Below are 23,875 nucleotides of genomic sequence, written 5' to 3' on the forward strand. Positions count from 1 at the left end.
AGTGAGCCTTACTTCGGTTGTGTGTAAAGTTTTGGAGAGGATAAGAAGAGATGGAATTTATAATCATCAAGAAAGGAATAATTTGATTAGGGATAGTCAACACAGTTTTGTGAAATGTAGGTCGTGCCTCACAAACCTCATTGAGTTCTTCGAGAAGGTGACCAAACATGTGGATGAGGGTAAAACGGTTGATGTGCTGTATATGGATTTCAGTAAAGCGTTTGATAAGGTTCCCCACGGTAGGCTATTGCAGAAAATACGGAGGCATGGGATTGAGGGTGATTTAGCGGTTTGAATCAGGAATTGGCTAGCTGTAAGAAGACAGAGGGTGGTGGTTGATAGGAAATGTTCATCCTGGAGTTCAGTTACTAGTGGTGTACCGCAAGGATCTGTTTTGGGGCCACTGCTGTTTGTCATTTTTATAAATGACCTGGATGAGGGCGTAGAAGGATGGATTAGTAAATTTGCAGATGACACTAAAGTCAGTGGAGTTGTGGATAGTGACGAAGGATGTTGCAGGTTACAGAGGGACATAGATAAGCTGCAGAGCTGGGCTGAGAGGTGGCAAATGGAGTTTACTGCAGAAAAGTGTGAGGTGATTCACTTTGGAAGGAGTAACCGGTATACAGAGTACTGGACTAATGGTAAGATTCTTGGTAGTGTGGATGAGCAGAGAGATCTTGGTGTCCAAGTGCATAGATCCCTGAAAGTTGCCACCCAGGTTGATAGGGTTGTTAAGAAGGCATACGGTGTGTTAGGTTTCATTGGTCGAGAGATTGAGTTTCGGAGCCATGAAGTCATGTTGCAGCTGTACAAGACTCTGATGTGGCCGCACTTGGAATATTGCATACAGTTCTGGATGCTGCATTATAGGAAGGATGTGGAAGCTTCAGAAAACGTGCAGAGGAGATTTACCAGCATGTTGCCTGGTATGGAGGGAGGGTCTTATGGGGAAAGGCTGAGGGGTTTGAGGCTGTTTTCATTAGAGAGAAGAAGGTTAAGAGGTGACTTAATAGTGACATACAAGATGATCAGAGGATTAGATAGGGTGGACAGTGAGAGCCTTTTTCCTCGGATGGTGACGGCGAGCACGAGGGGGGATCGCTTTAAATTGAGGGGTAATAGATATAGGACAGATGTCAGAGGTAGGTTCTTTACTAGGAGAGTAGTAGGGCGTGGAATGCCCTGCCTGCAACAGTAGTAGACTCACCAAGTTTAAGGGCATTTAAATGGTTATTGGATAAACATATGGATGATAATGGAATAGTGTAGTTTAAATGGGCTTCTGATTGGTTTCACAGGTCGGCGTAACATCGAGGGCCGAAGGGCCTGTAGTGTTCTATGAAACAGGGCTGTGGGACTTACCTCATTGAGACTGTAAGGCAAAATCAACTTCTCTCCAACAGTCACGGTCTTCCTCTTTGTTAAAGCCTCGATTAACAAGTCCCGCTTTACCTATGCGGTACAGCAGGAGAATAATCAGTACCCAGACCAGTAACTGTGACTCCACATAAATACCTGGTCCCCGCATTCCAAACTAAATGCAGAGGCACTGGAGAAGGTGCAAGAAACAGGAGAATCTGGTCTTGTAGTGTGGTTTTGATGGAGCAGACCTCGAGAAAATATCTTACATCATCAAGACCAGAACGAGGGGTCATGAATATCACAAATAAATCCAATTGGGAGTTCAGGAGAAAAGTCTTTCCCCAGATAACAATAAGGATGTAGGGCTCAGTCTCACCAGGAATGGCTGGAGAGGGCTGCATTTAGGGCCAACTATACAGTAAATGGAAAAGTCCTGGGGAAAATTGATGAACAGAGAGATGTGTGTGTTCAGGTCCATTGTTCCCTGAAGGTAACAACGCAGGTCAATAGGGTGGTCAAGAAGGCATGTGGCATGCTTTCCTTCATTGGCCGGGGTATTCAGTACAAGATTTGGCAGGTCATGTTGCAGTTGTATAGGACTTTGGTTCGGCCACATTTGGAGTACAGTTCTGGTCGCCACATCACCAAAAGGATGTGGATGCCTTGGAGAGGGTGCAGAGGAGGTTCACCAGGATATTGCCTGGTATGGAGGGTGCCAGCTATGAAGAGAGGTTGAGTAGATTAGGATTATTTTCATTCGAAAGACAGATTGAGGGGGGACCTGATTGAGGTCTACAAAATCATGAGAGGTATAGACAGGGTGGATAGCAAGAAGCTTTTTCCCCCAGAGTGGGGGACTCAATTACTAGGGGTCATGAGTTCAAAGTGAGGGGAGGAAAGTTTAAGGGAGATATGCGTGGAAAGTTCTTTACACAGAGGGTGGTGGGCGCCTGGAACGCGTTGCCAGCAGAGGTGGTAGAGGCAGACACGTTAGCGTCTTTTAAGATATATTTGGACAGGTACATGGATGGGCAGAGAGCAAATGGACACAGACCGTTAGAAAATAGATGACAGGTTAGACAGAGGATCTCGATCAGCGCAGGCTTGGAGGGCCAAAGGGCCTGTTCCAGTGCTGTAATTTTCTTTGTTCTCTGTTTTTTATTTAAGGGGGAGTCTGGGTGAAGACTCAAGGCAGAAAAATCTAGAAGTATATTGTGATAGGAGTGAGAAGACTTGTGCGTAGCAAAAACACTGGCACACTGTACATGGACAGAATGGCCTCTGTCTGCAAACACTGTACAATGCAGAAAGCACCCTGAGTGAAGCTCATCCCCATGTCAGGAAGGTAGGAAGTGAGGGCAGAATTGAGGGGAGTTGATTGGGGATGGGGGTGTATAAGTGCCTCCTGGTATCCAGGTGACCTCTGCAGCTCAATAATGGGGGCAATTATCTTGTGTTGGGCCAGATCCAGAGACTTCTGTGTACACCCATGTCAGCATCCCAGAGCAGAACAAATTCCAATTGGAAAAGGTTCTCCATACGCTCAACCACTGGGGTTTTGAGGTTTCTGTAAATTTGTTCACGGGATGTGGGTGTTGTGAGTGAGGCCACTGTTCACTGCTAACCCCTAAAGTGCCCTAGAGAAGGCAGCGGTGAGTTACATTGTCATGTGGTGAAAGGGCACCCACAGTACTGTTTGGCAGGAAGTTCCAGGATTTGGCCAGTGGCAGAGTATGAAGGGAATCCTGCTCCCCAATCCTTTATTCACCGTGTTTCACTGTATACAGGCAGCAGATATTAACTGGGTTTTCTCATGTCCTCCTGAACCTGGGCTGGTTGGGTTTGGAACAATGTCTACATGACCGTTATCCTCAAACTCTCACACACCTTCAGCAGCGCTGACAGGGTGTCCAGGACTTCAGAGGGTTCAACCTCCAAGCTCTCCTCTCTGCCAGTAAACTTCTTCTTATAGACAACATTCCCAAGATAGAGGATGGCAGAAAGCACCAAAAATATCCTGGAAGAGGAAAGAGAGTCAGCAGACTGAGGACAGAATTTTGCCAAATAATAAACCTTCAATAATCTCACCTGTTTCAAACAAAATTGAAAATCTATACACTCCAGTAATTCACAGATCATGACAGCTATAGCGGGGCAGCCTGCAAATCCCATCCTGCCTCAGGCTGCTGCCAATCTACTAGGTGTACAACATCAGGATGTGTTTGGTACGCTTGCCTTTATGGGTCAGTGCATTGAGTAGAGGAGTTGGGAGGTCATTTTGTGGCTGTACAGGACATTGGTTTGGTCACTTTTGGAATACTGCATTCAATTCAGGTCTCCCTGCTGCAGGAAAGATGTTGCAAAACTTTAAAGAGTTCAGAAAAGATTTACAAGGATGTTGTTAGGGTTGGAGGGTTTGAGGCACAGGGGCTAGGGGCTGAATAGGCTGGGGCTATTTTCCCTGGAGCATCGGAAGCTGAGGGGTGACCTTATGGAGGTTTACAGGGAGGCGAGGTATTATCATTGGACGGTTTAATCCAGAGACCCAGATAATGTTATGGGGACCGGGTTTCAAATCCCGCCACGGCAGATGGCGGAATTTGAATTCAATAAATATTTGGATTTAAGGGTCTAATGATGACCATGAATCCATTGTTGAATGTTGGAAAAACCCATCTGGTTCACTAATGTCCTTTTGAGAACGAAACTGACATCCTTACCTGGTCTGGACTACAAGTGACTCCAGACCCACAGCAATGTGGTTGACTCCTTACTACCCTCTGGGCAATGAGGAATGGGCAATAAATGCTGCCTGGTCAGTGGCACCCTCATCCCATGAATGATTCGATTAGATTCCCTACAGCGTGGAAATAGGCCCTTCGGCCCAACAAGTCCACACCACCCCTTGGAGCATCCCACCCAGATCCATCCCCCTGTAACCCACACACCCCTGAACATTACAGGCAATTTAGCATGGCCGATGCACCTAGCCTGCACATCTGTGGACTGTGGGAGGAAACCGGAGCACCCGGAGGAAATTCATGCAGGCCCAGGGAGAATGTGCAAACTTCACACAGACAGTCACCCGAGGCTGGGATTGAACCCGGGCCCCTGGTGCTGTGGGGTTGCAGTGCTAACCACTGAGCCACCGTGCCACCCTGAATAAAGGAAAAAAAATCGTGAGCATAGATAGGGCAAATCGACAAGGACTTTTTCCCCAGTGTGGGGGGCCCAAAACTAGAGGGCATAGGGTTAAGGTGAGAGGGGAAAGATTTAAAAGGGATTTAAGGAGCAACTTTTTCACACAGAGGGTGGTGCGTGTGTGGAATGAGTCACCAGAGGAAGTGGGTGGGGGCTGGTACAGTTACAACATTTAAAAGGCATCTGGTTGGGTACGGGATATGGGCCGAATGCTGGCAATGGGACTAGATTAATTTAGGATATTTGGTCAGCATGGATGAATTGGACTGAGGAGTCTTTTTCTGTGCTGTGTATCATTACGACTCTATGACACTGTGATTAACCAGTACACCATGGAAAGAGACCCTTTGGCCCATCATATCTGTGCTGCTCAAACAACCATCTATTCTAATCCTATTTTGCAACGAAAATTTCCTCCAATCCGCTTTAAACTTCCTGCTCCTTACCAAAAAACTGTGCCCTCCCCCTCACCTCTGGTTATTTGCCCGTCCAGTGGGGAGAAAGGCTTCTCCCTATCTCCCATGTCTGTGCCCCTCAGTGCTTTATAAACCTCAATCAGGTCCTCCCTCAGCCTTCCCTGCTCCAAGGGAAACAACCCAGCCTCTCCCTTTGGAGCTGAGTCACTCCAGCCCAGCCAATGTCCTGGTGAGTCCCCCCTCTACTTGTACTACTCCCTTCCTACTGGAAACACATCTCTCCTATACGGCAGTTCCCAGAACTGCAAATAGCTCTGGCCTAACTCACACATACAGCTCCACTGTAACCTCCCTGCTCCTGTTTTCAATGACTTTAATATTAAAGACAAGTATCCCATGTGCCTCTTGACCACCCAATCATGCTGCCCCATTGCCCTCACACCAACCGCTGGGTGCGCTGACGATCAGGAGATGAAAGAGAGTGAAGGTTAACAACAGTGAACTCACTGATTCTTGGTTGTGTGCAGGAAGCCGACCATCTCCATGGCCTGTTTCAGGCGCTCAAACTCGTGTTTCAGATCCTCGCCATCGTCCACACAAAAATTCTGCTTCTAGAAGACGTCAGGAAAAGACGGGGTATAATTCAGCTCTGTAGAGGACAGGAGAGACAAAGAGATGCAGGACACTGGGTTGGGGGAGGGGTGTGGATTGCAGCACTTGGGGAAGGGGCTGAGAGGGGGGTCCAGGCCATGCAGTTGGGGTATTGGTGAGTAGATAGTGCACAGCAGTAAGAGGAGACAGCAGGGCACGTACTTATGACCAAGAAAGAACAGCGAGCGAGAGAAAGGTGTTGTTCAGGGATTGTCAGGACATACAGAGAGACAAAGTGGGTGTGAAATGGGAACACTAGCACAGCCTGTTTCAGGTGTTTCCTGTTCATTGTTAAGTGTCTGGGTTCACTGTAGAATCCTGGATGTACCTGATTGAGGTAGTAATAATCAGCTGGCTGCTTCAACTGGAAATCCCATCGCTCCGACTCAGTCGCCCCCAACAACAAATAATAAAATACATGGTAGTTCCTGCATGGGGTGGTGGGGATTGGAATAAGGACAGGGTGGAGGGGGGGAAGGAAGGCGGAGGATGGGAGAGTAGAGAGAAGGGTAGGGAAGGGTGTGAGAGAGAGGAGATAAAATGGAACTTAGTGAATTTCAGGGTGAAGAGATCAATGAACAAAGATGGTCATTAACGAGGTTGAGTCATGTCGAAAGTAACTTGCAGCAGGTCCAACACAGCTCGAAGATTTCAGCAGGAGGTAGCTGCAATATCATCGTCTGGTAGGACTCACCACGATCCAATGATATTTTGGCCAAACAGCCTGGTGTTCTCACCATCAGAACTGATGTAATGCTCTGGCAATGAGGTGCAATCCACCAATCAGTGAACCTCAGATATTCTGTTATGTTAAAGGTGCTATACAAATGCAAACTGCAATTGCTGATCCTGTATCTGGGTTTCGGAGGGGGCATGGCAGTTGGAATGTACAGGTTTAATAAAAGGCAGCCACATTCTCCAGGCCTTGCAGCTGGAGAACTGAAACAAGGAGCACGATTCCCTGATGGTGAACAGGGAGACACGCTCCATTTAACCAGCTGCACCAAGTCTCTGCTCAAAGCACAGAATAAATGTGAGTGTGGATTAGTGAGCAGGTCAGGGAGAGGGCCCATGTCTCATCTTTGATCTCCGTCCTTGTCTCTACCTTGGGCGCACATCAAAACCCAGAAAACTGACATGTTCTCTCTCTTTGATGTCCAGCATCTGTTCTGAAAGTGTCGTCTCATTCACCAATCAAATTACTCCCCAACACAAAGTCATCTCGAGACATTTTATACGAGGTCGTGGGGTCACCAGCCCCTCAGTCGAATCTCACCTCTCATCAGCCTCCTGGGACACCAGGCGCGATTTCTCCAGGAGATATTTCTCTACAATAGCCCTGGAAAAAAACAGAACCTTAAATCACAGAGAAAGGAGTGAGAGAAGCGGGGGAAGGGAGCTGTCACAACAAATGGAAGGGGCAGAGATGTGGAAAAGTTAACACACCAGTGTCAGACCTTTCACTCTCCCTCAGGGAAAGTGCTGACCCACATCTCAAAAATAGAAACATCAAACTCAAGGAGCCGGAGTTGGAACAGGCTGTGGGTATCTCTGTGTGGGTCAGAGAGAGGGGCAGAGATGGATGAGCTGACTCATGTCAGAGAAAGGGAGGGTGAGTGAGTGTCCGAGTCTGTGTGAAAGATTTGCTATTAACTACATGCATACGTGTCAGAGAGAGAACGAGGGGGAGGGGGGAAACAGGGGGGAACACAGCAAGGGAGGGGGGGGAACACAGCAAGGAGGGGGGGGAACACAGCAAGGAGGGGGGGGAACACAGCAAGGAGGGGGGGAACACAGCAAGGGAGGGGGGGAACACAGCAAGGGAGGGAGGGGGGGAACACAGCAAGGGAGGGAGGGGGGAACACAGCAAGGGAGGGGGGAACACAGCAAGGGAGGGGGGTCGAACACAGCAAGGGGGGGGCGCGAACACAGCAAGGGAGGGGGGTCGAACACAGCAAGGGAGGGGGGCGAACACAGCAAGGGAGGGGGGCGAACACAGCAAGGGGGGGGCGGAACACAGCAAGGGAGGGGTGAACACAGCAAGGGAGGGGGGTGGCGGAACACAGCAAGGGGGGAGAACAGAGCGAGAGCACATGAGTGTGTGTGACGGGAAGTGAGTGAGTGCTAATGTGTCTATTTGGGTGTTAATGTGAGAACATGTGAGAGAAACAGCGAGTGTGCATTTTTGTAAATGCGTGTGATTGTGCAAGTGAAATAATGAGAGTTTGGGTGTGTAAGAGATGTGCGCATGAGAGAGAATGCATGAAGATATGTGTGTGTCTGTTTGTGTGTGTGTGCGTGACAGAAAGTGCCATTAGACATGACAGTGTGCATGAGAGTGGAAGTGTGCAAGATGAAACAGCTGGTACCTGGCATGGGGAGGGTCTGCCCATACATGCTGCAGCTGCTGGTTTCTGAAACCAGGCTCAGTATTCCCATTGGGGTGGGATTTTCAGACTTAGTCACCACTTGATCTTTCCTGATGTCTGAAACCCCCACTGAAGCTGCTGCCTCGCGACGCCAGTTGTTAATGAGGAAGCATCTGGCTCAGTAAGTAAGGATGTTGCCCGTTATCAGGCAAAGCCTTTACTGCTCAGAGCCACAGCAATCAGCTTCCTGTCACAAAGAGAGGGACTTATCAACCTATGGTCCTGTTACTGCTCAGTGTGTATATACACACACACACACCAACTAGTCCCAACCACTTTCCACAGATCAACAGATAGTCTCTCTCAACTTATACCATCTCCCCCTCTCTGTCATGTAAAAAATAAGTTAATCTGAAGGTCACAGGGTTACACTCACCCTCTAACAAGTCCGTTTTCTAAATAATTGACCTGAATAAATTTTCCAAATCGACTCGAGTTGTTGTTGTGGGCTGTTTTTGCATTTCCAAAAGCCTGCAGGGAAAAAAAAACAGACTATTATTAGACTGGGCAGTGAGCTGCTTGTTGGTGGCACTGTAACTGGTACCGGTTCCAGGATATGGAACAATGAAACCCCATCATCAACCTGTCTGCTCTTCCACAGTACCCCTCCCTTCTCCAGCCCACTGCTGTCTATTCACTCCTCTGTCCCACATCATGCAGGGAGTCTGAGCAGAGCTGGGTAACTGCTCTCATGCTCCCTCTAAGCTGAGTCTGAGCTACATCCCACACTGATCGAGCTGCTAGTTGGGTCTGCAGTAGAAGGTGAGGGAACCAAGAGGAAAAAGCAGACTCAGCCTCACCAGTATGTTGGCTGCAGGTTCATCATGTATTGGTAAGACTGACCACCACACAGTTCTTGTGGAGACAAACTCCCACCTTCACATTTCCAACACCCTCCATTGGGGGAAATTATGGAGGGATAACAAATTCTGATTGTTCCAATCGTACATTGAAAAAACAAAACACAAAAAAGGCAACTTTTCTCGATTCAAAAGTCAGGCCTTCTTTCATTCTTTCTATTTTGAGCTTGTCAAATTGAAATGAAAGATTCTGGCCTGTATAACCGCTTCCAAACTTACTTTTGTTCTGTGAAATGACAAAAATACATACTGCTAACTAAAAACCCAACAAACACCTCTCTCATTATAGCAGGGTGGCGGCTCTGGTTCTGAACCTTAAACCTACAGCAGGCCTTCTCAAAGTAGAGGTCACGACCCACTGCAGGGGTCACAAGCTAAAATTCTGGGCTCGCAAGCTCTGAGGTCAACATGGAGCTCCGGCCAGGATATAGCAGCCATGACCCTGCTCCCACAGCCCCTCCCAGGCCCATAGACACATCCCCACCTTCCCCCATCTCCCAAAATAGGGTCCCCCATACTCCCAGTGCTCTCACACATCAGTGTTCTGCTCTCTGTTTTCAATGAGGTGCTGTGATAATTTTCAGGTCTCAGGGTAAGCCCTGATCTAGAGAGGGAATGAGTTCAAATCCACGAGGGGAAAATTAAAACTGCATTCAGTAAATTGAGTCATTTGCAGCCAAACAGGTTACACAGTATTGGTGGGTCAAATTATTTCTTCTTCTATTTTGTGCTCAATCTTTACAACCAGTGACTCCAGACCCACAGCAACACAACTGCCTTTGAAATGGCCAAGTTCAATTTCAAACATAATTACAGATGAGTAATAAATGCATCCCAAAGAATAAAGAGAACGGAATCAAACCTTGTACAGAGTGTATCTCAGTCTCTGTAACCAAGGACAGATATTCTGGTTGCAGGAGAGAATGCAGCAAGGTTTACCCACCTGACTCAGAGGGATGGCAGGGTTTGAATAAGCAGAGATTGAGGAGACTGGGCCTGTCTTCTCCGGGGATTAGAAGAATGACAAAGGATCTCATCGAAATGCACAAAATTTATTAAAAAAAGGCTTGACCGTGTGGATCCAGTCCAGAACAAAGGACCATAGTCTCAGAAGGAGGACAGGTCATTTAAGGATGAAATGAGGAAGAATTTGTTCGAATAGTGGCATGGTGATTCTTTCATACATCTTTACCCGAGGGACACGGAAGCTCAGTCACTGAGTAGATTCATGACAAAGATCAATAGATTTCTACATACTAATAACATCAAGGAGTTTGGGACAGCATGGACAAATGGTGTGTAGGTAGATGGTCAGCCACGATCTAAAATGGTAAAGCAGATTCAAAGGCTGAATGGCCTAATCCTGTTCATATCTGACATACATAGGGATTCTGTTACTACTGGTGGCACACATCCTCATTAAAGACAATTAGAGGAAACTCGCTCATGGGTCAGGAACAGAAAGTATCAGAAATCCTGACAGCCTTTGCTATGTGTGTATCTTTGGGACCATTACCCGCTCTCCTGTGTTGTACTATCTAAGAATTTTACACAATAAATCCTCATTAAATCCCTTCATGGCGTCACCTTTTTTCTAACCCTGTAACTCTCTCTAGCTCTACAACACAGACCTCTCCTGGTTTGGAGATGGGGATGGGGATTTGGGAAGGCAGGGGCAGTGGGTTGCCTCCAGTTTTAACTATCACCAAGCTCCCACTTCCTCCAATCTCTCCCTCCCCATCACTCAAACTCTGACAACTGTTCCCTCAGTCAGCTAGGTCCCTTTACTCAACTTCTCTTCCCAATAACTACACTACCTCCTTCCCCCCCTATTTAAACATTTTCCTCAAGACCTTCCCATTGACCATGCTTTGGTGGCCTCTCCCCAAGGCTCCTTATTAGCTTCAATCTTTCCTCTGAAAGCTCTTGATAAATTAAGTTTGTCACTGGTTGTATCTGGTGTTTGATCGGATGATTTTCCTGCCTCACCTTAACGGATTCCCAACATTCTGAACGAGCTCAGTGTCAACAATGGCTAGTCCAATACCCACAATGCTCTGCACTCCAGAAACCACTCCATCTATCACATGGCATTACGGGGTTGATCATTACTTGCAAGAAGGTTGCATGGCAGCTCAAGAACACTGCTGCTTGTTGCAATTCCAGAGAGAGCAAATCGAAAGAAGGACTGGGCATCACTGATTACGGAACAATCTCTGTGAGCAGGCAAGCATTAATTTAAAGAGAAAAAAGAAATCTGATGATGTGGGAATCATTGGTAAGGCTGGCTGTCCATCCCCAGTTAGCTGGAAAAGGTGGTAGGGCTTTGCTAATTGAGTGTAGCTTACCAGACCACATTGAGAGTTAATCACGTTGGTGTCAGACAGGAGTCACAAATAGGCCCAGACTGGGTTAGGATTGCTGGTATCCTCCTCTAAAAGTCACTGAACCAGTTGACTTTTCACATCAATCTGACAGCTTTATAGTCACTTTCACTGATTCCTCCCACATGGTTCCAGAATTCAAATTTTCCGATTATCTTGTGGGGTTTAAATTCCCACTCTGTGAATTACTAATCCTGCTTCACAATCACTGGATTACCATACACAAAAACCTCAACAGAAAACCAACTCACTGCTCTAGTGTGGATGGTGCAGAACTGGAGCCTGCAAGTGAGGGGAATTTTAATGGAGCAGGAGACACAGGTGAGTTATTTGACCAAGACAGCAATGTTTAGAATTAATTAACCACAACTACACTGTTCAACCTGTCCAGAAACTTTATGACACACTTCTAGAGCAGGTGGGACTTGAACTGAGGTCTCCTGGCACAGTGGTAGAGACATTACCATAGACGAACAAAACTCCCATGACATTTACACTAATAGCTTCACTTCACTTTGCATGCTCGTTAACTTCTCTCACACTCCTCTACATCTCAGAAATGCAAAAAAAGAGGGCATACAGCAAATGGCCCTGGCAGCTTCTGCAGCAAAATCTAATCCCTACCTGGGGGATCATGTCAGCGTCCAATCCCCAGTGAGACTCCTTGAGGATCGCCGATGCAAAGTCAAACAATTTGGAGGGGGTGCAGAGGAGATTGACCAGGACATTGCCTGGGATGGAGCATTTCAGCGATGAAGAGGGGCTGGATAAACTCCAGCTGTTTTCTTTGGAGCAGAGAATGTTGAGGGGACCCCATGGAGGTGTATAAGATTATGAGGAGCATGGACAGGGTGGATAGCCAGCAGCAGTTCCCATTACTTGAAGGGTCAGTAACAAGGGGACACAATTTTTAAGGGAAAGAGTTAAAGGGGATTTGAGGAAGTGCTTTTTCACCCAGAGGTGATGAGGGGAGTTGAAGCAGGAAACTTCACACCCTTTAAAGAGAACTTGGATCTTCACCTGAAGTGTCAAAATATTCAAGGCTTTGGCTCTAGTACTGGAAAGTGGGTCTAGTGCAGATAGCGGTGTATTTTTGATGGGCCGAATGGCCCTTGAAGTACTGCATAATTCCATGACAGGATTGGCTAATTGCACTGTGAAGAGGTGTACCTCGGGCTGTGGAGATGGAACTATAAATGGCCTCAGGTTCCTTGGGGGATGTGGTGGTGCCTTTGGAACTGGAGAACAGAAAGCCAATATAACTTGCTCACACTCTAGACACTGAGCAACCAGGACAGGGGTTCATGGAAGAGGCAGCTGGGTTTGGGGTGGGGGTTGCATGGAGGTGATGGTTGGTGGATGGGAAGGTTTGTTGGAAGTGGGGTCTGGGGTGGGGTTTATCAGAGTAGGGTTCTGTGGTGGCAGAATTTGGAGGAGGGGACAGGGGGCACTCAGACAACAGTGTGTTGTCAGCCATCGGCTGCCATTGTCCAAACAGGAAGTAGTTATTGCATCAGTGCCATTGCCACAGCCAATCATGAGCAAGACAATCTTGACAATCAACAATGGTGATTGGCTGAGGATGAACCCCATCCCCGTATTAAACGGTTATGATAGGGCGAGGTGGAAGGAGTGGGAATGGGAGACAGAGACAGGGAGAATGGGAATGGGAGTGGGAGTGGGAGTGGGAGTGGGAGTGGGAGTGCGAGAGCGAGAGCGAAATATAATCAGGAGTAGGATTGGGAATGAAAGTGGGGAAGGAATGGCAGGGAGGGGAAATAGGATTTTGGGGAAATAGGATAGAGGGGAAATGGGCATGGGAGAGGAGGGGCATGGGAGGGGAAATGGGAATGGGAGAGGAGGGGAATGGGAGAGGAGGGGAATGGGAGAGGAGGGGAATGGGAGAGGAGGGGAATGGGAGAGGAGGGGAATGGGAGAGGAGGGGAATGGGAGAGGAGGGGAATGGGAGAGGAGGGGAATGGGAGAGGAGGGGAATGGGAGAGGAGGGGAATGGGAGAGGAGGGGAATGGGAGAGGAGGGGAATGGGAGAGGAGGGGAATGGGAGGGGAAATGGGAATGGGAGAGGAAGGGAAATGGGAATGGGAGAGGAAGGGAAATGGGAATGGGAGAGGAGGGGGAATGGGAGAGGAGGGGGAATGGGAGAGGAGGGGGAATGGGAGAGGAGGGGGAATGGGAGAGGAGGGGGAATGGGAGAGGAGGGGGAATGGGAGAGGAGGGGGAATGGGAGAGGAGGGGGAATGGGAGAGGAGGGGGAATGGGAGAGGAGGGGGAATGGGAGAGGAGGGGGAATGGGAGAGGAGGGGGAATGGGAGAGGAGGGGGAATGGGAGAGGAGGGGAAATGGGAATGGGAGAGGAGGGGAAATGGGAATGGGAGAGGAGGGGAATGGGAGAGGAGGGGAATGGGAGAGGAGGGGAATGGGAGAGGAGGGGAATGGGAGAGGAGGGGAATGGGAATATTGTTTTCTTTATTCATTCACAGAATGAGGGTGTCACTGGCCAGGCAGCATTTATTGCTTATCCCTAATTACCCAGAGGGCAGTTAGGAGTCAATCACATTGCTGTGGGTCTGGAGTCACATGTAGACCAGATAAGGGAAGGATGGCAGCTTCCTTCTCTAAAGGACATTAGTGAACCAGATGGATTTTTCTAACGATCAACAATGGGTTTATGGTCATCAGTATATTCTTAATTCCAGATTTTTATTGAATTCAAATTCCACCATCGGCTATGGTGAGATTTGAACCGGGGTTCCTGGAATGTTATCTGGGTCTCCGCATTAACAGTCTAGTGCTAATACCACTAGGCCAACGCCTCCCTGGATGGGAGGAGGGGGGATGGGAATGGAAATTGGAATGGGGGTCTGGGAGAATGGGAAGGGGAACGGGAGAGGGTCAAATAGGTGCACCATCCAAAAATCTCAGACACCCTGCTCCCAATCTCTCTCAGCAGCAGTTTCTAAACAATCACTATCTGTGTAACCATAATGTACAGCAATTGCAAAATACACAGGCAGCATGGCAAATCAACTCCCAGAATTCCCAAATCGCCAGAGAATTGGCAGATGGGGTGTTACCAGAAGGGGGAGTTATCCCACTTGTGTCGAGGCCAGGAGAGGGATGGGTGTTGGGAGGTCAATGTAACTATCTGCTCACTAGGTTCTGAAAGAGATGGAGAATGTAAGGATGGGAACAGCCAGAGGATATAGGGCAATTGCAAATGGCATGATATGTACAGACAAAATAAACACAGGACAACAGTTTCAAACCTAGGAGTGGAGCTAGCTCAGTGCTAGGAAACTCACTGAGGTAATGAATTACTTTCATACGATTGGTGAGTCACTAGTTTAAAGCTGCATATGTTCAAGAACTACAGTATGGGGAAAGGCTATAGAGGATATTATTGTAATGAACACTATGTCAATTGTTAAATTTAAATCTGAGAATACAATCCAAGATGCAATAATTGCCTAGTTAAAACATTCCAGCTTTGTGCGTGTGCAATGGAAATACATTTCACTGTGCGATCACCAGTCTCTAGGACGTGTATTTCAGGTGATTGCATTGTTTGTGTAGAAATGAGTCAACTAATTTGAAAAAAACATTTTGGCATGATACAGTAGCATTTTAGAAATGCTTGCTTTGTGTGTATGTTGTAGTTTTAAGTTGAAAGGAATTTATAATTTGTGAGGATATTAATGAATTTTTCAAATTCTGCTTCTCGGCACGTTTAAATACCCCATTCTGCAACAGAAATTCAGAAAACCAAGGAGTTAGTGAGAATGAAATGGTCCCTTAAATCAAAACATCGCCCTCAAGGAGAGTACTCAGCGAGTTACAGTGGGCTCTGATGTGATGGGATAGTACAACCGGCCAGTAACACCCACATCCCTAATAATGGACAAATAAAAATCTCAGCACACGCCATACAGCAAAAGGCCAGCTCTCAACCAAGGAGTCAGTTTCAGTTTTCAGCTTTCAGCTGAAAGTGACAGTTACACAAATACACATCATACAATCTCAGGAACATAGAAACAGAAATAGGCCATTCAGCCCCTCAAGCCTGTTCTACCATTCAAAGAGATCATGGCTGATCAATGGCCTATCGCCATAGACCTGCCTTTGGCCCATAATCCCTTAAATTTGTGTTAAGCAAAAGTATTACTTATCTCAGATTTAAAACTAACAATACAGCTACTATCAACTGCCATTTATGGAAGAGAGTTCCTTTGTGTGTCAAAGTGCTCCTTAACATCTCTCCCAAATGGCCTGGCCGTAATTCTCAGACTATGCTCCTAGTTCTAGAATCCCCAACCAATGGAAATAGTTTATCTTTGTCTCTCCTGTCTTTTCCTGTTAATATCTTGAAGACTTTGATCAGATCACCCCTCAACCTTCTAAATTCTGGAGAAAAAGGACTAATTTGTTCAATCCCTCCTCATAACCTTGTAAACCTGCATTGAACACCCTCCAGGATCAAAACATCCTTAAGGTGTGGTACCCAGATGGGCTCTCGGGAACTCCAGGACTAACCAGGCTTTTGTATAACTGCAGCACAACTTCTGTATCCTTGTACACCTGTCCTACAGGGCAGATACAGGCCATTCCGCTCATTGTGCCATGCTAGCTCTTAAAATGTTAACTGTCCTACTCTTCCCATCGAAACTTTTTCCTTTCCAACTATTTCCCAAATTCCATTCTGCAAGTTCCTAAGGAGCTTGCTTCCACTCCCTTTTCAGGCAGCACATTCCAAAGGACAACTCACTATGCAAATAACATTGCTGAAGGGACAGACGGTGAAGTGGTGGGTGAAAAGGCCGCCCTGTACCTCACAGAAAGAAAATGTGCTCAGACTCCTGGCCTGAATCACAGTCACAGTGCGATGAATCATTTTTGAATGCAGTCATTATTTATAACTGGGCAAAACCAACAGGATTTCATTCACAGAAAACGGAGACAATGCACACCAAGATTCCACACACAACACAATGTGCCAGGCAACACAGCACGATCCCAAAGAAAAGCATGCAAAACCCCAGGTGCAACGCACTGGAGCAGTGAACAGCAAGAGACCATGCACTGCACATGGTCAATTTACTCCAGATTCCCCACACAGCACGCACACCAAGGCAGTGGGGCATCAAGATCTCACATGTAGTGGTGAGTAATGATGCATAGCATGATCCCACACAGCACTGAGACAACTGTCCCCCTTCTGGTAACACCCCATCTGCCAATTTTCTGGCGATTTGGGAATTCTGGGAGTTGATTTGCCATGCTGCCTGTGTATTTTGCGATTGCTTTACATTATGGTTACACAGATAGTGATTGTTTGGAAACTGCTGCTGAGAGAGATTGGGAGCAGGGTGTCTGAGATTTTTGGATGGTGCACCCATTTGACCCTCTCCCATTCCCCTTCCCATTCTCCCAGACCCCCATTCCTATTCCTATTCCCATTCCCTCTTTTACTGCTCCTGCTCCTCTTCACAAAGTACCCTCAACATTCACCTACATCGCCTGCACCAGGCCCTCATGCCTCAAGCACACATACCACCCCTTCACCAGACTATCATAGAACCAAAACCTCGAGAACCACCATCCAGAGTTGGCAACCGTAGCTCCACCCTGCATGTGCCCAGGGCCCTGGGAGTGCTGGCCTAGTCTGAATCCCCTCTCAGCAGGGCCAATACCAGGCAAGGAGCTGATGGCAGAGAGATACAGGGGAGGCCAGGGCGCTCCCAAGCTTGGCCTCAGGATTCAGAACATCCTCTGGCACATCCTTCGAAAAGATACAAGGTGTGTCACCCAGTCAGGCTATTTTTAAATTTACATCCTTTTTAATTATTACATGCCCTAAGTAATAACAGCCCAGCACAGAATAAAGACCCAAATAAAATAAAAGCCCATCTGGATTAAATTATAAACTATATGGAGAGGCAAATCAATGACAGGCCTTGCAATGTCCCGCTGTAACCTCCTGCCTCACCACAGTCTCCAAATACGGCAAAGAACCAGAGAGCTCGAGGGAACGACAGGCTGAGCCCTCTCCTTCCCTCCCCCACTCACGTCAATCATTGTCTTACTCAGCACAGGAAGTCAGGAGACTTTGAAATAAACTACGAAGCTTCAAGTCTCCAGATTCCTTATGATTACACATTTCCAGGGCCAGGCTCCCCAAACCAGGCCATCTCTAATTATGCTGCCATCAAATTAAACTCGTTATGTTCCAGTTCCCTGGGGATGTCCACAGAGAACACAGCTAACAATGATTAACTTTGAGTGCCAACGAGGATTCTGGCCCAAGAGAATCTTGTGTTGGGAGAGGCGAATTGTCTGCTCTGTGCCTTGACCCTTGCCTGGTACCCGGACTAAGGCTCATCCAGTTAAACTGAGGCAGAAGCATCGGTCCTGGGACTACAATTAGCTCAAAACAATCTGACTTGGTTCATTAAGCAGAGGTTCACCTGCACATCTGCCAATGTGGTATACTGCATCCACTGTACCCGGTGTGGCTTCCTCTACATTGGGGAAACCAAGCGGAGGCTTGGAGACCGCTTTGCAGAACACCTCCGCTCAGTTCGCAACAAACAACTGCACCTCCCAGTCGCAAACCATTTCCACTCCCCCTCCCATTCTCTAGATGACATGTCCATCATGGGCCTCCTGCAGTGCCACAATGATACCACCCGAAGGTTGCAGGAACAGCAACTCATATTCCGCTTGGGAACCCTGCAGCCTAATGGTATCAATGTGGACTTCACCAGTTTCAAAATCTCCCCTTCCCCCACTGCATCCCTAAACCAGCCCAGTTCGTCCCCTCCCCCCACTGCACCACACAACCAGCCCAGCTCTTCCCCCCCACCCACTGCATCCATCTGGGTGGGTGGGTGGGCTGGCGGGCGGGGGTGGGTGGGCTGGTGGGGGGTGGGTGGTGTGGGTGGGTGTGGGTGGGTGGGGGGTGAGTGGGGGGTGAGTGGGGGGTGGGTGGGTGGGGGGTGAGTGGGGGGTGGGTGGGTGGGGTGTGGGTGGGTGGTGGTTGGGGGTGGGGGTGTGGGTGGGTGAATGGGGTGTGGGTGGGTGGGTGAATGAGTGGGGTGTGAATGGGGTGTGGTTGGGCGAATGAGTGGGGTGTGAATGGGGTGTGGTTGGGCGAATGAGTGGGGTGTGAATGGGGTGTGGTTGGGCGAATGAGTGGGGTGTGAATGGGGTGTGGTTGGGCGAATGAGTGGGGTGTGAATGGGGTGTGGTTGGGCGAATGAGTGGGGTGTGAATGGGGTGTGGTTGGGCGAATGAGTGGGGTGTGAATGGGGTGTGGTTGGGCGAGTGAGTGGGGTATGAATGGGGTGTGGGTGGGCGAGTGAGTGGGGTATGAATGGGGTGTGGGTGGGCGAGTGAGTGGGGTGTGAATGGGGTGTGGGTGGGTGAGTGAGTGAATGGGTACTTGTGTACATGGGGTGATGGTGTGTGTGGATGCGTGCGTGTGGGTGGGTGCATGGGTTGAAGGTTTGTACATGTGCGTGTGTGTGAGTGTGCATGGGTGTAGGTGGGTGTGTGCACGTGTAGGTGTGCGGAGGTTGGGGTGTGTGCATGTTGGTGTGAGTGGGTGTGGGGTAGTGGGGATGTGAGGATGTGTGTATGCCTGTGGGAGTGGGAATGTGTGGGGCAATGCGCGCGTGGGTGTGTGTTTAATGTTGGAACTTTGTCCCACTGTCCTCCTCTCTCTCCACCCCCCCCCCTCCCCAGGTGGTGCCACTGCACCATTCATCTTGTATTTGGAGGTGATGATGGCTACGTGACCCTGAGTCAAGGACAGACCCATTCCAAGGGGACAGGGTGGGGAGGGGCTCAGTAGCTCGGGTCTGAGAGAAAGTACCTGGATAGAACGATCCCTTTAACATTCTGTCACTGGGGGAGGCCTTTACCTCCACTTCACAGGGAGCCAGTGCAAGCACATCAGAATGAGCTGAGTTAGAGCTCAGGCATTTACAAAGTAAAAGACAACCGAAACTTTGAGACATGGGAATTGGAGATGGTTGTTGTCATGGTTACACAAACAGCAAACAGAGGCATGTTGCAAAGGCAAGACCAACTACATGAGAATCAATGATAGGAATTAAATCCAGTCACAATCTGGTCCCCTGGGCTCTGAAGGTACAAGCAGCTCGGGATTTTCACACAATTGTTACAACCAGAAAAAATGCCATTCAGTAATTGGGTCAGTGCTGGCTCTGTCAGAGTATTTGCATTTTCTTGGTCAATGACCTTAAAACTGTGCTGTCTGGATCTCGATTCCTCCACCAATGGGAAGGGTTTGCTCCTTACACTCGGTGCAGCACTCTCTATAATTGCAGACACCGAATCACCCAACTTCATCCAAAGTAACTGAAGAACCAGGAAGGCTGACCTAAGATGCTGCTTGGCCTGCTGTGTTCATCCAGCTCCACACCTTGTTATCTCGGATTCTCCAGCATCTGCAGTTCCCATTATCTCTTGTAACTGAAGAACCATTCTGATTAATTTTTTTTTACATCCTCGTCTTCACTCCTTTCGGATATAGATTTAACACCATGTTCTTGCTCTTCTCCTTTATTAATAAAGTGCAAATTACTGTTTGCTTTATTACCCACCCACTCCACCCATCCTGCTGATGATTTCTCATAAATACACTCAGCGTCTGCATCCCTCACACCGCAACCTCACATTCCTGCACCCTTTTAGAAGCGTACTCTTTGCTTTAGATTGTCTCCTGTTCTTCCCATCAAAATGAATCACTTCACACCTCTCCAGAACTATAAAAAAGTTATGTCATAGAAAAAGGCCATTCATCCCAGCGGTTCAGTGCTAGCTGAGTAAACTAGCTGCCCATTCAATTCCCACTTTCCAGACCCTGGCCCCGAGCTCTGCAATTTCCACAGCTTCAACGGGCAAATCTTGCCTCTGTTTGAGTGATTTGAGAGTTTCCACTTCAACCACCAACTGGACAGTGAATTCTAGACACCTCCACACCCCTTAACCAAACCAACTTCTGCGCAAAACAGTTATATCGTATCTCCTCTAATCCTTCTACCAATCACTTCAAATCTGTTCCCCCCCCACCACCCCAACTTTCCAATGGACTTCCACACTGAACTGCATCTGCCACTTGTCAGCCCATCCATCAACTTGTCTATGCCCTTCTGCAGTTTTAGGCTGCCCTTCTTTCAGTTCACAGTACATCTACATTTCATATCATCCTCAAACTGTCAAACTGTGCTCTGTTCAACAAGCTCCCGATCAATAGCCCATTAGGAGTTTGAACACTGATCCCTGGGGATCTCCGCTAAAAAGCCCACCTCCAGCCTGAAAAATAACAATTAACTATTTTTTCTGAGGAAGGGTCTAGGCCCGAAACATCAGCTTTCCTGCTGTCTGATGCTGCTTGACCTGCTGTGTCATGCAGCTCTACACCTTGTTATCTCAATTAACTATTAATCTCTGTTTCCTGTCACGCAGTCAATTCTGAATCCACATTGGTACTGTCCTTTTAATTCCATGAGCTACAAATTTTCTTACAAGTCTGTTGTGTAGCACTGTTTTGAATGGTTTCTACAAGTCTATGTACACCACATCAACTGCATCGAACTCATCAAAGTTAAAGATGTATTGTCCTTAACAAATCCATGCTGGCTTTCCTTAAAGAAACCTGTGTTTATCTGCGTGGCTATTAATTTCACTCCAAATGATCACATGTAGACACTCCCCTTCAGATTAAACTAACTGTGCTTATCTTTACACACTTGCTCAAAAAAAAGTGCAAGATTTGCAACTCTCCCATTGTTTGGTTCCACTCCATCAGGCCAATGCGTCCACAATCGCCACTCTCACTTCCCTTACGATCATTGGCTGTAGATCCCGGTGCCTTGTCAACTTGAAGTACAAACAGCCTGTTCCAATACCTCCTCGTCACCCATTTTATATCCTTCAGTTACCTGCTCTTTAACTGCGTGCAGGTCACAGTCAAGAATAATGCATGATATTAATTTAATACCCAAGTCACATCCCAAGCTGCCAAGCAGAAGTCACCTTCTCTGTCCCAAATCAGCCTTACTCCTCCATTGATTTAGTTGCCCAGAGGGGACTTTGGGATTCTCTTTTATGTTAGCTCCCAATCTCCTCTTGTACCTCCTCTTTGCTTCTCTTATCTTCTTTCTCAATTGCCTTTAAAACCAGCTATATTCAGCCTCGTTCTCCATTGTATAATCCATCTGATATCAGTCATAAACACACTTTCTTTGCTTTATCTCTATCTTTTCTGTCACCAGAGATTTATCTTTCCCTTTATATACTTAGCCCCAGCAGTGTGTACTATCTACAAGATGCACTGCAGAAATTCACTAAGGCTCCTTAGATAGCACCTCCAATCATACAACCACTTCCATCTAGAAGGACAAAGGTAGCAGATACATGGGATTATCATCATGTGCAAGATCTCCTCCAAGCCACTCCCCATCTTGACTTGGAAATATATCACTGTTCCTTCACTGTCGCTGGGTCAAAATCCTGGAATTCCCTCTGTAACAGTGCACTGTCCACACCACATGGACTGCAGCAGTTCAAGAAGACAGCTCAGCACCACCTTCTCAAGGAGCAATTAGGGATGGACAATAAATACTGGTCCAGTCAACGATGCTCACATCCCATGAACAAATAAATAAAACAAATTCTGATTCTAATGCACTAGATCCATTCTAACCCCACTGAAATTGCCTTTCCCTCAGTTAATTATTCTTACACTGATTGCTTCACGTCCTTTTCCTCAACCTAGACCTGATGATATAATAATCACTAAAATTTCCCCAGATTCCCTTGGCCCACCTCAGTCCCAAGAACCTGGTCTAGCAGTGGCTTCTTTCTCATTGAGCTGGACACAGACTGCTGTCAAACATTCTCCTGTTACACCATTAGGACTCTCATTCCTTTTCCCAACAACTATTCCAGTCCTTATTTGGATAATTAAAGTTCCCTTTCATAACTACTGTATGTCTTGTACCAGTCTCTAATTTTCCAGCAAATTTGTTCCTCTTCATGTTTCCTGCTAGTTAGTGTCCCATTGCTCAGTGTAGTCTAGCTCATTACATTTTGTTCCTTAGCTCTAATCTGATTTTGACCTCTTTGGCAAATCCTCTCTTCCCAGCACTGGAGTGGTCTCCTTCATCATGACCATCCCTCACTGCCATCTTTTCTTCCCTCACCTGAAGATCTAGTTCCCAGGAATATGTTACATCCAGCCCTGCCCTTCTTTGAGCAAAGCCTTCATTATCACCACACTTTTCCACATGACGTTCTCTGCCTGAAACTCATCAATCATACCCAGTGTGGTCACACACACACTCAGTCATGTGCACAGTACAGTAACTTAAGTTCAGACTTATTAGTTTCTCATGTATTGGAATTGACCTTATAAAATACCATTTCCATTTAGTCACACTCTACCCAATGTGGACCTGTTCCTTTTCTAGCACTTTAACTAGTTTCTATTTGCATCTTGTTGCTCCTTCTAATTCTTAGATGCTGGTGCTCAGCTTTCTCCGAGTTTAGATTAAACATTTCTTAACCACAAAAATGAATCTCCCAAAATGTCCCAGGCCCATTCAGCTGTAAACCATTGCCTGCAGAAGAGTTTGTTTTTCCCTGGAAGTTTGCCCCATAGACCTGGGGCACTCTCTCACACCCAGCCTCAAATCACAGGTAACCGAACCACACCACCTTTGTATTCCTAATCTCACATAACCAGCAATTCTTCCAGTAAGGTCCTAGCTTCCCACCTCATTCCTGAAACTCTGACTGAAGGGTCTTGATCCCTGCCCCCTCTGCATCTTTGGTGCTGACTTGTCCCATAACCTCTGACTCACTCCCTTCCCTCTGCTCAATATTCTGCACCTTTGCCACGATGTCCTTTAACCAGGCTCAGGAAGACCATGCCATCTCAAGATGGCATTCACAAAAACGCCCTGCTGCCACCTTGATGGGCAATCTCCCAAACAGCAGCATTTTTAAAATTCACCCCTAAGTCTTAAATAGGGCATTTATTGCCCACTAATGGTTACACTGGCAGGGAGTTGGGTGACCTTCCTGAACTACAGGGTCTTCCTCAGTCCTTTCAGCCTTTAGAGTTAGTGTGGACTGGAGTCACCCACAAACGCAGACTGGGTGAGGTTGGCAGCTCCTTCAGGGTGACAAATAGTTCTAAAAGAAGTTAAAGGATTGGTGGGGGAGGTGCATGTTGGGGGGTGGTGGGGGTGCAAAGAGGGGTATTTTGAAAGGAATGGGCTGGGTACTAGATGAGTGGGGGATGTCAGGAGTCGGATACTTGTGAGAAAGGGGTATGTCCTGCTCACAGGCAGGAGGGAGCCGCTGTCGGTGACACGGTGAGAGTGGGGATTGATCCTGATGTGAGCAGGTTCTGAAGGGGCGTGATTGATCCAAGGAACTGTACTAGGACCTAATCAAACCACACACAGACCAATCAATGGCTGCAATGGGTATCAGGTGAGGTGAAAGTGACACCTGCA

At 47.5% G+C, this 23,875-nt stretch overlaps 1 protein-coding gene across 2 annotated transcripts in view; it reads right to left on the bottom strand.

The window, feature by feature from the left end:
• LOC132205999 (unconventional myosin-IXb-like) overlaps nucleotides 1–23,875 on the bottom strand; it is a 45,337-nt gene that overhangs the window by 14,310 nt on the left and 7,152 nt on the right. For both annotated transcript variants that reach the window (XM_059638609.1, XM_059638608.1), the window contains exons 2-7: nucleotides 8,439–8,533; nucleotides 6,910–6,972; nucleotides 5,962–6,061; nucleotides 5,490–5,593; nucleotides 3,253–3,382; nucleotides 1,366–1,455 (exon numbers count right to left, since the gene is read on the bottom strand). In XM_059638609.1, the coding sequence (XP_059494592.1) occupies nucleotides 1,366–1,455; nucleotides 3,253–3,382; nucleotides 5,490–5,593; nucleotides 5,962–6,061; nucleotides 6,910–6,972; nucleotides 8,439–8,533 (582 nt within the window). The remainder of the gene's footprint in view (nucleotides 1–1,365; nucleotides 1,456–3,252; nucleotides 3,383–5,489; nucleotides 5,594–5,961; nucleotides 6,062–6,909; nucleotides 6,973–8,438; nucleotides 8,534–23,875) is intronic.

This window comes from Stegostoma tigrinum, chromosome 30, assembly GCF_030684315.1.
Source record: "Stegostoma tigrinum isolate sSteTig4 chromosome 30, sSteTig4.hap1, whole genome shotgun sequence".
In the NCBI taxonomy this organism is placed as follows: Eukaryota; Metazoa; Chordata; class Chondrichthyes; order Orectolobiformes; family Stegostomatidae; genus Stegostoma; species Stegostoma tigrinum.